Here is a 14518-nt window from a genome sequence, read left to right on the forward strand (position 1 = left end):
CGGGTCACAAGAGTGTGACAAACATACCAAAGAAGTAGAGAGAAAATGACGATAGTAAGGATTAGGAAAGAAAAAGCAGCAGTTCCACGTTGCAGTTTAGGAACAGTTATGAGCATGACATTGATGAATCAGCCCATTTACAATTCTACTGTGCACAATGGGAATGGCCTAAAGACACTTCAGTCAGAAGCACCGCCCCAGGGGGTGACGGAAGGGTGGAGGGAGGGGAGGAGAGACAGAGAGTTTCCAGAGAGACAAGTACCTATCATACAGTGATCCTGGTATACACCGGTATCATGTTACATGATACCACATTTCTCAAGAACAAACCACAAACCAAAATAAAATAAAAACCAAACAAAAATTGACAAATTGAATCCTGCAAGTCCAGCTGAAGAGCGCAAAAATATACCAACAAACGTCCAAACAAAGAAGACAACAGAACATGACAACATCTGCAAATACAGAGCCAGGCTAAGACAACAGCCAGTACAACTCACAAACATTCCTTGATGAGCCAGCAATAAATACAAACATGCAGGAGTCTGGTCTGTTGGCAAGACATAACCACCTCTTCCACAGACTAGATCCAAATATGGGCAAGTGTATATTGTATATATCATGTATATATATATATATATATATATATATATATTTAAATATAGCGTGTACATAATGTATAGAATGTGTGTACGTTGCGTGATAGCCCTAGAAAGCCTTGTCAAACATGCAACTTTCACCTGCGTTGTGCAAGGCTCGATGCTATAGGGTAAAATACGTCCAAACAATGCTTTACACTACACAGAACTGGAATGGCTTTGTACAGATGAACTTTTCATGGTTTGGGTTAGAAACCAAACTTGACATACAAAGCCAGGGGTAAAAAAAAAATCAACAATTTACAAGGAGGCAACAAACGCCTCCAATAATTACCATGCAACAAAGTCCAGTTTGTTTTTCATACTCCTTCTCAGAGACTGCAGAAAAAAACTAGCAGATCTAAAAGTACAACCAACATATCAAGGTAACAAATTTGGAGCAACAAAATTGGAGGGAGATTGGGGGGGGGAGGGGGGCATTGAAGCACAAAAGCAAATTGTGTAAATGTTGAAAATAACGGGTGTTCGACAGCATGAATGAGGCCAGTAAACATTAGAAAAAAATGGGTGGTCAATATAATGTTAAACAGGCCTGCAAAAGAATGTCCTTGACCTTGGGGGGAGAGGTAAATGGACACTCAATGTTGATGGTTGGAAAATGAAAACGTTACAGTTGCGTAGCCAGTCTGAGGTAAAGTCGGAACAAAAAATAGCTCTCTGAAATTGAGAACAGATAAGAGAAACGGACAAATGCTTTGAGATCGGGCACCTTAACGTATACTCCAGGCTGCACTACCCTCATTCTAAACACAATTCCATATACTCTATAGACAATATATTTAGCAAAATACAAAAATCTTGAAGCCCTGATTACTGAATTATATGAACGTTTCATCAATACCACACACTAATTCTGAACCTAGTATTGATCACCACAAGAGCCAAAATCAACAAACTTGGAACTTGTGCTTTTCGATAAGAAGCCATCATATCTCACAGTCGAGATCAACGATCAAACAGCTGATATGCTGGTCGATAGGAGTGGAGTGTCTCACTGAGAATACAGACCAAAACTACAGAAACAAATGTCCCATAAAGATCATTCATGAAACAAAAGTGACATCAGAAATACAATAATATACAGCCAAAACAACACAGGAAAAGCACAAGAAAAAACATTGGAAATCAGAGGAAGAAATCAAAGAATCTCAATGTTTGCGTCTCTTCCTTCATCTCGTCAGGTAAACTAAGGGGAGGGGGGGGGAGGGGAGGGAGAGTCCTTTGGAAATTTCCTACACCGGGTAGCTCTATCAAAGGGTTTATCTGAACATCTAAACAAAAATAATTTCAGCAATGATCATTAGTACATATCACACAGCATTCACCCCTTTTCCTAACAACAAAAGGAAAATTTTCAACAATTCCCCTCTCCTTGCTCTAGGTTCAAGCAAATATCAAAGCGTGAGCCAATATTTTCCATTGCCTTCCATTACTTTTACTTCAGAAGAATCCTTTAGACCAGTGCTTGCCACCTGGGCGATATCACCTACTAATGGCTGATCTGGTAATTTTGGTGGGCGGTGAGGATCACCTGGGTAGTGACAGGTGTTATTTAATGCCTAGCTTAAAAATACACGCAGGCTGATGGTACAAAAATTTTAGCACCTTGAAAGTGGCAAAAGTGGACGCTGATGAGGTTTAAAAAAAACCAAAATTGCTATAGACGCAAAATATGTGAAAGGAAATCAGACTTTTGGTGCCGCTGAACAAAATGTTTGTTCATGGGGAAAAAATTGGATATACGGTTGTAGCGTTGTCCCTAACGAATTCACATATCAAAAAGCACTGGAAATTTCAAATCTCACTTTAGAACAATAGATGAGGCTCTCAACCACACTAAAACACCTCATAGAAGATAAAGACTTGGCCAAGTAAGCCCAAGAAAAACAAATTGCGCTGATGTAAAACTAAAATATACCAGGTAAACAGGAAAATCCTGAGTATTTCATGTCAGTAAACAGTTATATGCATACATAGTAGTTGTTAGTAAATAAATAGCGGACAACCTGCCTCCCATTCCATCTACGTCTCAGGGACACACACTCTAGAAGTAGAAGAACATTGAGCAAATACACTGATATATCTTTACACTGTGATGAAGACCAACAGAACTGTCAAACAGAAAAGTGACTATTATTATGGGGAATAAAGGGCCCTCTTTTTCCTGCAATACTCTAAAATCTGCTGAATTCCAACACACAGCACAGAGAAGGCAACACATTTTCTTTTTTTTTGGATTGCAGTAGTTGTTTTTGGCACTTGCAGCACAAATAGTTACCATAAGTGCCGAAGGTGTTATTACTAGAGAGTAACATACATAGGAAAGAAGAAAGAAGAGGGAGTGATAAGGATGATACAGCGACACATTCACTGGGTGTGTATATGAAACAGAAAGAAAACCTTTTCATAAATAACTAAGGGCAGTCTGTCCTTGACAATATTGCCATGTACAATCTACAACTCCCACAGATAAAGAGAATCTACGTAATATGACTGTGACTGACATATAGAATCTACACAATACAACAAGCAAAGTCTGGGAGTGACATATAGAGTCTACACAATACAACTAATACAGACTGTGACTTAAAAGTCTTATCATATATTGAATGTACACATTGTTTTACACCTTCCAATATAAAGCCCATTCTCTCAACTCACATATAATTCAACTAATTGTCAGAATCTGGCCATGCTGATCTAGGAGACAGAGGTGGGGCTAGAAAGAAGAGAAGAGACATAGAGAATGTGGGATGGTGGTGGGGCATATGAAGGGATACAGCAAGTCTACATAAAAAACCCTTGTAAAGAATACCTTCACAAAAAAGTTTTGCCAGAAACATACACAATCCATTGTGAGGCTGTCAGCCACAGACATCACGCATCATATGTGAACAAGATCTATAGACAACAGAACTATCATGACACCACCCAGAAAACAATGACACATTCTATAGAAAACATTAACCTATCCATAATTCTTTATCACAAAGAAAACACTAACATGTCCATAATTCTATATCACATGGATAACATTGACATACTCTGTATCACATACAAGTAAAAACCTAGACATATGCTTCATAAATCTACAAACCATCACGTAAAATACCTGTGTTTAAGTGCCAGGCGCAAACAGAACATTAATAGGAAGGTTTGAATTTGTTTGGGTAAAGAAAAGCACATCGACATGAACAGCCAAATAGTGCTGGGAAAGAGTAAGACAGACAGACAGACAGACAGATTGACAGACAGACAGAAACAACAGAGGGAAAGAAAAGAAATTGGACCCACCAGTGGTGCCCTCTAACAACCCATTGGACAGACAGGTTGCAAATGGGGATTATTCATGTACAACCAACTGTGACATTTTGTGTCTTCAATTTCCGAGAACACAAGAGCTGAGTAAGTAATATCGTTGTCATGACCTGTTAACACACAGGAAGCTGTGCTTTGTCAGGAAGTGTTACATCAGACATCTTCAAGCTGTGTAAGTAATGTCGTTGTCATGAACTGTTACACCAGACGTCTTCAAGCTGTGTAAGTAGTGTCGTTGTCATGATCTGTTACCATTATGTGTCTTCAAACTGTGTAAGTTGTGTCAGTGTCATGATCTGTTACCATTATGTGTCTTCAAACTGTGTAAGTAGTGTCAGTGTTATGATTTGTTACCATTAAATGTCTTCAAGCTGTGTTGTAATAGTGTTAGTGTCATGATCTGTTACAATTATGTGTCTTCAAGCTCTGCAAGTAAAGTCGTTATCATAAACTGTTACATCACATGTTTTCAAGTTGTACAAGTAATGTCTTTGTCACAAACTGTAACATAGCAAGCCTTCAAACTGTATATATGTGACATTGTTGTCACCGACAATTACACTATGTCTCCAAGCTGTGAAAAAAGAGTTATTGTCTTGACCATTGCATGCTCTGTTTGGAACATAAAATGTACCTCCAATTCATGATCAAACTTAATGACTCTTGGGCCCCATTCTCTGCCTGACAAAACTTTTGTTTAAGTAGTAGATTTTTGCTACAGTTTTTTCTTCATCATACAAACAGAGCATTGAATAAGTTCCTATAAATCTACACAGAACTGAGTTAGATCCCATAAATTACACAGAATTGAATAAGTTCACACTAGAAATGAAGGAATCACCTTAATCTGGCTCTCAGTGTTGTAAATACAACTAGTTCTGTCTGTGTGGAGAGTGGGAAAATGAACGCAAGAAAAACTGTCAAAGAGAAAGCCAGAGAGATTAGTTTTAGTTTGAGTTTAACAGCACATGCGCAACAAAGCAGTCATATTAGGTTTGAAGATTACAATACTAGAGAGTCACATACAGAGACAAAGAGGGGAGAGATAAGGACGAAATTGATGTTAAATAGGAAAGAAAGAGCAAACCACACTGGAGCGCCCACCAACCACTCACTAGCCAAAGCAAGTTTGAACCAACACTACAGTTAGAAAAGTTAACATGAAGGACACCCTCACAACCCCTAGCCAGCTGTGAAGCCCACCAGTCTATAATATGTATACAACACACAACAAATACATCTGGAAGAATCAATACCAAAGGCAGGTTTCTACTGAGAGTTGAAAAAGGCAACACACATGAGAAGATGATAACACTGAACAATACCCACCGCATCCAAAATGAATGCGAAATGGACTAAAAGATTCAAAAGTATAAACATCTTTCTACTGGACATCTATAATAATAGTTTTCCAAAAAATTGTTCTGAATATTGCTTCATTTCCTCTGGGAGAGGAAACACTCACATATACACAAGCATTACGATAAGAGTTCAGTTCTAAGGTACGCAAAGAACCTCAGAGAAAAAAATACAGGGTGATTAAAAATAATGAACTGATTTCATTACGCAATATTTTAATAAGGAAAAGCAATAGAAAACTCAAATTAAGTCTCACAAGTATTCAATGTGGCCACCAGCACCAGCATGGGCAACATCAATACGATAAGAGAATCCCTCCCAGAGGCGTCTCAGCATATCACGTCCCACTAAGTTGGTTGCTGTTGTATTCAATGTTTAAGGTCATCGAGGTTAGTAGGTAGTGGTGAAACACAAATGCAATCTTTTACATATCCCCACCAGAAAAAAGATCACACTGTAAGGTCTGAGGATCTGGCAGGCCAAGCACAGAGAGCAAGGTCTTGAGCCCATTTCTGACCAATCCATCACTGGGGCACAGCAATTCAAAAGTTAGATAACTCTTCTTTCAAATGGTCACTGACCCATTTTATAACAATGCTTGAGAACTGAAGCAATGCATCATAAAATGGGTTAATTCTCTTTCATTCCAAATTTAGAAAACTCCTCTTTCAAATGATCACATACTTGAGAACTGAAACAATGTGTCATAAAATCTGTCCATTCTTTTTTAATCACCCTGAACAACTCTGAAGAAAAACTTGAAATGGTATTCCCAGTGCCCTGTTTCTCAGTAAGAGAATACCATAGAATTTAAACTGCAACAGCACTTTCAAATACACAAACAAAGCAACAGTATGTTTTGACTAGAGATAGTAACAATCCATTTTCTTGACAGCAAATTAACAGTGCGACTTATAGATCAGATTCATTTCTCTAGGAAAACATGCCACTCGCCAGAAGTCTTATAAAGAAAAATAATGTTAAAAATTAACGCTTAAGTTTTGTACGCCCACAATTTTATGATTGGGTCTTCACATTGATTTCTTTGTTTGTGACAGATCTAAAAAAGAGACTTCCCAGTTCCAAAAAGTAGATAAAATTCAAACTTTGTTCAAAAACGAGAGACCAAGGTCCGTAAAGTAATATCGTGGTATTCTGTGGAACAAATACATCACATATCTCTGTGCAAGGTAACAAATTACTGCAACATCATGGGGGGCAAACGGAACAAAAGAAAAACTAACATCCCAACAACATGCCCTTTGTTCACAATGACAGATTTGTACTTTGATTTGGCAGTTCACGAGTCACTAAAATATTAAACACTTTAAGTAAAGACAATAAATGAAAGAATCACTTTGAAAAATAGATATCATCACTAAGATGAAACAATTTTTAAATAAAAAAAACAAACAAAAAAAACAATGTATACTTTCATTTGATTGTTCTTGGGAGAAGAATGAAAGAACAGTAAGTAAAATACAGAACTGAGAAAACTGTAAGTCCAGACAATCATATATTATATTAGATACATGATACCCAGAATAGGATGGGAACATTTCTGTCAACAACAAACAGTAAAAATGTCCCCCGCCCCCCCCCGAAAAAACCAACACAAAAACAAAATAAACAAACACTTTCTTGCAACAAAACTGAAAGGATTCAGTGAATATAATAACACCCTGATACTTGTTTTTGTAAAAAGCACATTTGTAGTTTAAAAGTGATTCTCCAAATAAAAATGGAACTAACTTTCTATGGCTTACAATCAAAAGCACCATTGTTTATGACTCAATGTCTTTGCAAACTCTTCATACAGGAAAGATCTAAGTCAACTTTTCTATACTTTTTGCTTTTTCCGACTGCGGTTATCATCAGGTTTTGTGGGAGACATGTTTGTCATAAGTTTGTTAATAAACACGAAGGTAAAATGTCATGTGTTCATTTAACACTGGCACTTCTATCTTTTTCACTCACAACAATGCTGTGAAATCTAGAAGAGTAGTACTTTATGCTCATGATAATCCAACACTAGTGTTTATCAAGCTTCAAACTGAAACTGTTCAGATAACAACCCAGAGGCTAGAACATTTTCAAATGAGCAAAAGGATGCTCCAAGCATATTTTTGTACTATTTCTTACCACAAAAATCTGCTACTGATCGTTCGGTTTCAAGCAAAGATGAGAAAAGATATAAAAACTGAACAGACTGACTGCAATAAGAAAAGAAGAAACAACAGCATCTAGGTCTAAAAACAAGCATCTCATACATAAATGAGACTTTTTGACAGACAAAGAAAAATCAACTTGTTGGCTACAGACAAGTGGCTTTGTGCCTGGTGAAGCAGAGCCAATCACCACTTAATAAATACAGCCGTTTAAGTAGGAAAAGCAGAAACAGAACATGGAAGATGTCTTGCACTCCCCTCAAGTAAATCATGAACAAATACAAGAAAGTACCTCACATGGAGTGACGAGTGAGGTTCCTTATGGAAACAACCATATCCAGAGGCAGGTGGTGACACGTCTCGGTTCATCGACTACCTTGCCCAGTCCCTACAAACTACAAAGAAACTGCGGTGAGTTACCCATCACAAAACAGCCACATTCTGTGACTGCCAACCAACATTCGGCTCCAGAACCTATGCAAAGTCACTCTTACTTATCCCCCTTCCCTTAATGCTAAACTAAGGAATTTTTTAAAACAGAAAAACAAATCACCAACCTGTTCAAGAATAAAAACACTACTGACCTCTTCAATAGCACAGACATAGTGACCTCTGTAACCTCTTCAATAGCAAAGACACCAGGGGCCTCTTCGATAGCACAAAACTCAAAAACGTACAAACACAGAACTAAAGCTGCAGAAGTATCAATGAACTTTTGCTTTGTCCTTGTTATTGTTGGTGAGTGCTGTCCCATTGCTGTTGTCGGTGAGTGCTGTTCCATTGCTGTTGTGATTATCTCCTTCCCTCTGGAGCTGACCAAACATGAGTGACTGGCCCTTGAAGTCGAGGTAGCCGGTGAAGTGATAAGCCATGTTGGTGTAGGCGATGACGTACTCACACACAGAGAACATGCTGAATGCTGGAAACAAGACACAAAAGGAACATTAGCAAACTGCATCAACTCATCATTCACAACCATTACATTCCATGGCCATTTACTTTCCTTCTATTCTGTCATGCATCCTCACAGAGATTCTAGAGGGTTTACATAAAGAGAAATATATTGACACAGTAACAGTCATTTATAGCATGGGTACAACATGGAAGACAGGCAAACAGAAAGAACAAAAGAGAGAAAGAAAAATGAGTTAAATCTAACCAGCGGTGCCCTCCAACCATCCACAACCTGACAGGACTACTTCTCACTTTCAACAACAGTTTGTGAAGACCTAGAAACATGGACAGCAAAAGAAATAGTGGTGAACTGAGAATACAGAATAACACTAACATGTTCTCTGTAAAGAGGTGAAGTTTCACACCAAACTATACACAAGTAAAGTCATTTTACAAGGTACTCCGCACACCATCAAAACATTAATTTTTTTATTTTCCCTCAAATTGAGTAAAGAGATACATAACATTCTTTCAGTGCATGAAATGAGTTTGGTAAACAGACTGACAGTAACAACAAAGGAAAAGTAAAGAAGAAAGATCTACCACTGGCACCCTCCAATCACCCGTTCAGAACACTGGACTGAAAGGAAAGATGTTCCACAAAAGAATAGAAACATTTGGTGACATTTCTGAGGATAAACCAGACATTCTGTGCCGGACCTTGAACCCACTGTACCACAACAGCCCACCAATTTATCTTTACGACAGTTTGGTTTAGTACTCCTTAATGGTCAGGGCGTACGCTCAACACTTAAAACAAAAATGACCAAAAGTCTATGGAACAATATTAAAAGTGTGTACCACCATTACAAGAACATTTGTGCATCAACATCATACTTACCTCCAACTACACAAAAAAGTCTGTGCTGGATGAAGAAAAATATAAGTCCTATTGTTGCTGCTGATATGGACACAAACATTGCCTTTTTCCACCAGTAGGAGCGGTTTTCCTGTGTTGGTGAGAAGCAGAGGGATTTACATCATAACATGGGTAAGAAGAACAGCAGCATAGATCAGTAATTATAACAGGAAACTAGATTGAAGATTCAAAGTTGAAAATTACAGACAAGGCACTCTGAAAAAATACAAACTTTAAAAGCTACTTTTAAAAAAAATCATCAACCAAAAAAAGGACAAGAAAGCACTTCTAGGAATTATAAGAAAGAAATTCATTTGAAACTGTCAAACTCAAGGCAGCAGCAAATAGACTTTAATGAACTGGACAATCCTGAAACAACACTTCACTTGTAAAAATCACACCTTGTACAGCTCTCATAAGTTGAAGAACCAAGGGCTTTTGAAGAAAAAATCTTACAAACATGCAGTGTTCAAGGCAAAATCTTAGAGAAAAAAAAGGAATTTGGAAAAAATTAACTTGGCAAAAATTGCAATTAAGTTACACAAGGAATCAATTAAATTAGAGCAACACCTGGAGTAACTTACCGTCTCCGACATTTCTGGACCTCTCGTCCATTTGTAGATGATGGTATTTAAGAGCATGTAGCACAGTGAGGTGACCATGAATACAACAAAGATTTTTTCATGCACCGCTGTGGGTTCAAAGAAAAAATCATAAGGTGAAAACGGTGTTCCATTAACTCAACACAAACATCACATTAGCTATCGTGACACTGACAAAATTCAAAGAAAAAATCCTTACAATACAAAATCCACAAGTGTGCATTTTGCATAGTATAAGAATGGGAAGCTTTAAATTCAGATCACAGAAATAAAATCAGTAACAGCATTATTATGTGCAATTAAATAAAAGTACTGAAGGGAAAGGTAACAGCATTGTTAACAAATGCAATGTCCAATGTGAAAATAGTTAGAAAGAAATTATTTTTTTGTTTTAGCCGTGCCACTTGTAACAAAAAAAGTGGACACAACTATCACAAATATCTGCCAGTCTTCTATGAGAATAAGGTTTAAAAATGTGCCAACTGGAAAAACAAATACAACTTGGCTTTCATCATCTCTATCTAGACTGAGCCTTACAACAATTCTCAGACAAAAAAATTTCCCTCACCATAACATCATGTAGCAAATCTCGGGGCAAATTTTCACAATGAACAATAAGGAAATGTTGGTATTTAGAACCCAGGTAAAAAGGCAGGTGAGAGTAAAGAAAATACAAACAAATTTTAAAAAACCAACCCAAACCAATATACAATAAAAGATCGTAGTAGCTTAACAGATACAAGTAAAAAACAACAACAAACTGCTACAAAGTCAATGTATGTGGAATTCAAAATTTACTTTCAGGGTTGTTTTTTCTTCTCTCCCTTCAATTTGCGAAAACATATGTACCCAGTATCTAAAATAGGAATTATACATGTGACCCCCCCCCCCCCCCCCCCCCAGGTCTAGTAAAAGAAAAGAGAACGTTCGTGACATTTTGGGTCGCTGTTAGTTACAAAGGTAATTTCTCATGACACTGGGCAAAACGGTTTTATTTCAAACTATGTTAATTGGACCAATCCGGGGGGCGGGGGTTGTTTCAGGGGGATACACAACCTACGTTTTTTTTAATCTGGGGGGAGGGGGGGTTCAGGGGGGCATGCCCCCTGTTTTTGCTCTTAATTTGAGGTTTTGCAGTTATGTTCAAAATGTCCTTGAAAATAATTGATTGCCACCAGTCTAGTGGTCATATGTGTGATCTGCAGCAAAAAATACAACCATTTTACCCTAAAAGCAGTGCAACTGTGGGCAGGAGTTAAAGTAAAAATTTAGCTGTCCTTGTTCAAATGTTCCTAGTTACTTGTACAGGGGAGGGACAATGGAACAGCGGGATTACATGCACAGAAAGCGAGTTTTCATGGAGGCGTATTTTCTTGACTTATACTCAAAGTCTTCGGACATAAAAAAGGCATTTATAGAATATAGGCAAACGGGCAGAAAGTGTGATAAGAAACAAACAACAACAAAAAAGACATACAACAAAAAACGTTTAAAATTTTCTGGGCACCTACAGCACCAAAATAGTCGAATCATCTTTATATACGATTCTCCAGAAAGGCCTCCTTCACTTTGTTTCTAATCCGGTTCCTTGAAATCTATTTACCTTTTCATGAGCAATCAAAAGGAAAAGAGACCAGTTTGAAGAAATCTTCCATGAACAATGAAGTAATAGAAAAGAAATACAAGCAGCACACAACATAATAAAAATACAGTCCACTTCGTTTTGAAAAGTTAACCAAACAGATTAGAAATAAACATCGTTTTTATTTTCAGCAGTCAGTACTTTAAAACTTGTCTTATAAATATTTTCGCCTATACTGAAGTTTTGCGTCTTAAATTTGACCATAATATTTGGAAGTCAAAACTAATTTGATATTCATTTTCGATAAATCCACAGAATGATTTTGCTATATTATATGGTGCATTAAAAAAACCAACGATTTTCAACCTTGTCCTCAATTTTGTAGCATGGCACACCAGTTCGCATAAGGCCTACCACTAAAAGTTGCAACGATTGCGCCATATCGCAAACTACGGCAGTCTAACAAGCCAGCAGAAGTTTGCAAATATTGTTTTTGTCAAATTTCCTTTGCCTGCTGAGATAATGGTTAAGTTTAGTAAAGAGCAGAGAGCTTTTTGTATTGAACATTACCTCTCCACCAACTCACCATCCCTGACAGTAAACGTAAGTTCCGCCCACAGTACTGAAAGAATGCTTAAGAGTCCTCCTTCTTTGGTATCAAGGGTAGAGAAGTTCCGTAAGTTTGGATTCATAGCAAATTCATAATATTTCCCAAACAAAATGACCACTTCAGGAAGAACAAGAACCATTCCCAGCTATTTTAACATCACCAGGGTGCAGGTTTCAGTAGTCAAGTCCCAGGAGTTTCATCGAGGCACTGCGTAGCCTTACTGCATATAGATTGGGTCAACATGTATTTTAACGTGAAGTATCAACCATGTCAAAATTTGTTGCCAATTCTGATAATATATGCACAAAAAGTCAATTTAGCTGTAGCATACATGCAGCCGGGAGTACAAAAGCATTTCTTCTCAAACGTATATATACGTTTGAGTTGAACCAAACATAACTGATGACCTTATGCAGTTGTGAGTACTGTAAAACCTCTACTAAAACATAACTGATTTCTATAATTGTAAAGAAGATGTGACTTCTACACAAGAGGAGTCGACTGTACAACGCATTGGTCTACCCATTAAAAAATCTAGTGAAATCATTACTGACATAAAGGCAGACTATGAACTCACGATAATTCTCCCTGTTTGTGATGTAAGCCACCAACACCAGGCAAGAGTTCTCAACAAAGTTGAGCCAGAAGTTCAGTTTGATGAGAAACTTGAACAGCCCAACTCTGTGGGATGGGACGTGCTGTATCCTAGCCAGGTAATAGTTGTAGTATATAAGGGTGACAGCAAATCTAGGAGCTGCGTGTAGGGCGATACAAGTACGCCATACGTACGTCTGGGGCGTTATTCCTGTCACAGCGCTGATTGATGGGATGTAGTTTTTGACCTGAAGAAGACAAGGAACAACAATCAGGCCACTAAAAGGAAAGAGCTTGGAGTTATTGGAAAGAGAATCACAGAAGCACACAGACACAATAATGGTCATTCAGTGTACAGAATAGCATGCAAGAAAAAAAAACCCACAACCCCCAAACAACAACAACAACAAAAAAAACAGGGAAAGAAAGGAAGCAAACCTATCAATGGCACATTCCAATCACACTTCCAAACAAATAGATGACGGGGTCTCAAGCAAAGGATAGTTTTACAATATTTTCTTGACACACATATCATCTGTAAAACTTACTCATATTTCATCAAATAACAACTTCCTGCAAACCTGAGCACATCAAGCATTAAACACAAAAGCCGTCAACATATCTAATACAGTTGAACCTGTATAATACAGTGACTTTCCATTTCCCCCCTTGCCTTTTTCCTATATAATTTAGTTGTGTAAAACGGTCACTTGTCCAACGCGGTCGCGGCCACCTTATTTTATCAACCCACGGTCAAATTTACCTGTCTCAGGCGGCAAAGCATGGTCACTCATTGCCCGATGCTTTGTCATAAATTTTGAATCCGGCTGTAAAATTCATAATATGGCCATGGACAGCCTTTTACTTTGGAGTGTCAAGAAGGACAGGAGTTTTGTAGATTAAAGGAAGGATGTGATTTAAACAAATGCGTGATGATAGAAGTCTTGGCAGGCTCATCGGCCGAGTTACAGCTCTTACACATCAAACATCGGCGTTCGTGTGGTATTGCGCATTCGTCTGACGCACAATGTGTGCCCATTCACACCTATCTTCCGTCTATTCATGCGCTATCGTGTGTGTTTTATAACAAGCTGGATGCTAAGACTAAACTGAAGACTTTACTGAGTTAAAAGAAAGAAATAAGAGGAAGAAAAGTTGGCACTGGATCCACCCAATTTCGGTAGATAGATAACTATATGGCGAATATCACCATCTGCTATCCCAAATTTTGTCACACGAAGACAAATGTATAGGATACATTCGAATGAAACCAGATACATTTTACAGCCTTTTGAGTTTGCTGACACCTCACTTAAAAACAAAGAGCACCAGTTACAGACAAGTGAAAGACATTTAAAAGATAGATAAATAAACTGAATATTCATATCGATATTGGTCTTGACACATTTCTCGCTCTCCCGTTGCACCAGTTGTGGGCTCCGCGGTAGTAGAGCGTACCCTTTTCCAGTATTTGAATAGAACACCATGTATTTCTGCTTGCAGCTACATGTTCTGTAAGACATCTAATGTCTTTATCATGGGGATCATGCTCTTAATGAAGAGCAGGTCCCCATCTTCCTCCTGTGGGGGAGCAGTTGGTCACAAGAAAGCAGACGCATGAAATTATATGGCTGCCATAAAACTCATCACACGCATGAATGACAACTATCACTACCACATGAACATGAACAATTGGTGGGAACACAGAAAGGGCCCAGATATTAAATAAATTCTTTTGTGCATTTGCGTGACGCATGATACCACACGAACGCGGATGTTTGGTGTGTACGAGCCGTCCGGTGGGCAAAAGAGA

General features: G+C 38.0%; 1 protein-coding gene across 1 annotated transcript in view; it reads right to left on the reverse strand.

Annotated features, from left to right (window-relative positions):
- Window positions 1-2879: 2879 nt before the first annotated feature.
- LOC101852697 (post-GPI attachment to proteins factor 2-like) overlaps window positions 2880-14518 on the reverse strand; it is a 14832-nt gene continuing 3193 nt past the window's right edge. Inside the window, exons 2-5 of the mRNA XM_005100024.3 lie at window positions 12689-12953; window positions 9902-10008; window positions 9300-9408; window positions 2880-8423 (exon numbers count right to left, since the gene is read on the reverse strand). Coding sequence (XP_005100081.1) covers window positions 8209-8423; window positions 9300-9408; window positions 9902-10008; window positions 12689-12953 — 696 coding nt within the window. The 3' untranslated portion in view covers window positions 2880-8208. The remainder of the gene's footprint in view (window positions 8424-9299; window positions 9409-9901; window positions 10009-12688; window positions 12954-14518) is intronic.

This window comes from Aplysia californica, unplaced genomic scaffold (genome assembly GCF_000002075.1).
Source record: "Aplysia californica isolate F4 #8 unplaced genomic scaffold, AplCal3.0 scaffold00233, whole genome shotgun sequence".
NCBI lineage: Eukaryota > Metazoa > Mollusca > Gastropoda > Aplysiida > Aplysiidae > Aplysia > Aplysia californica.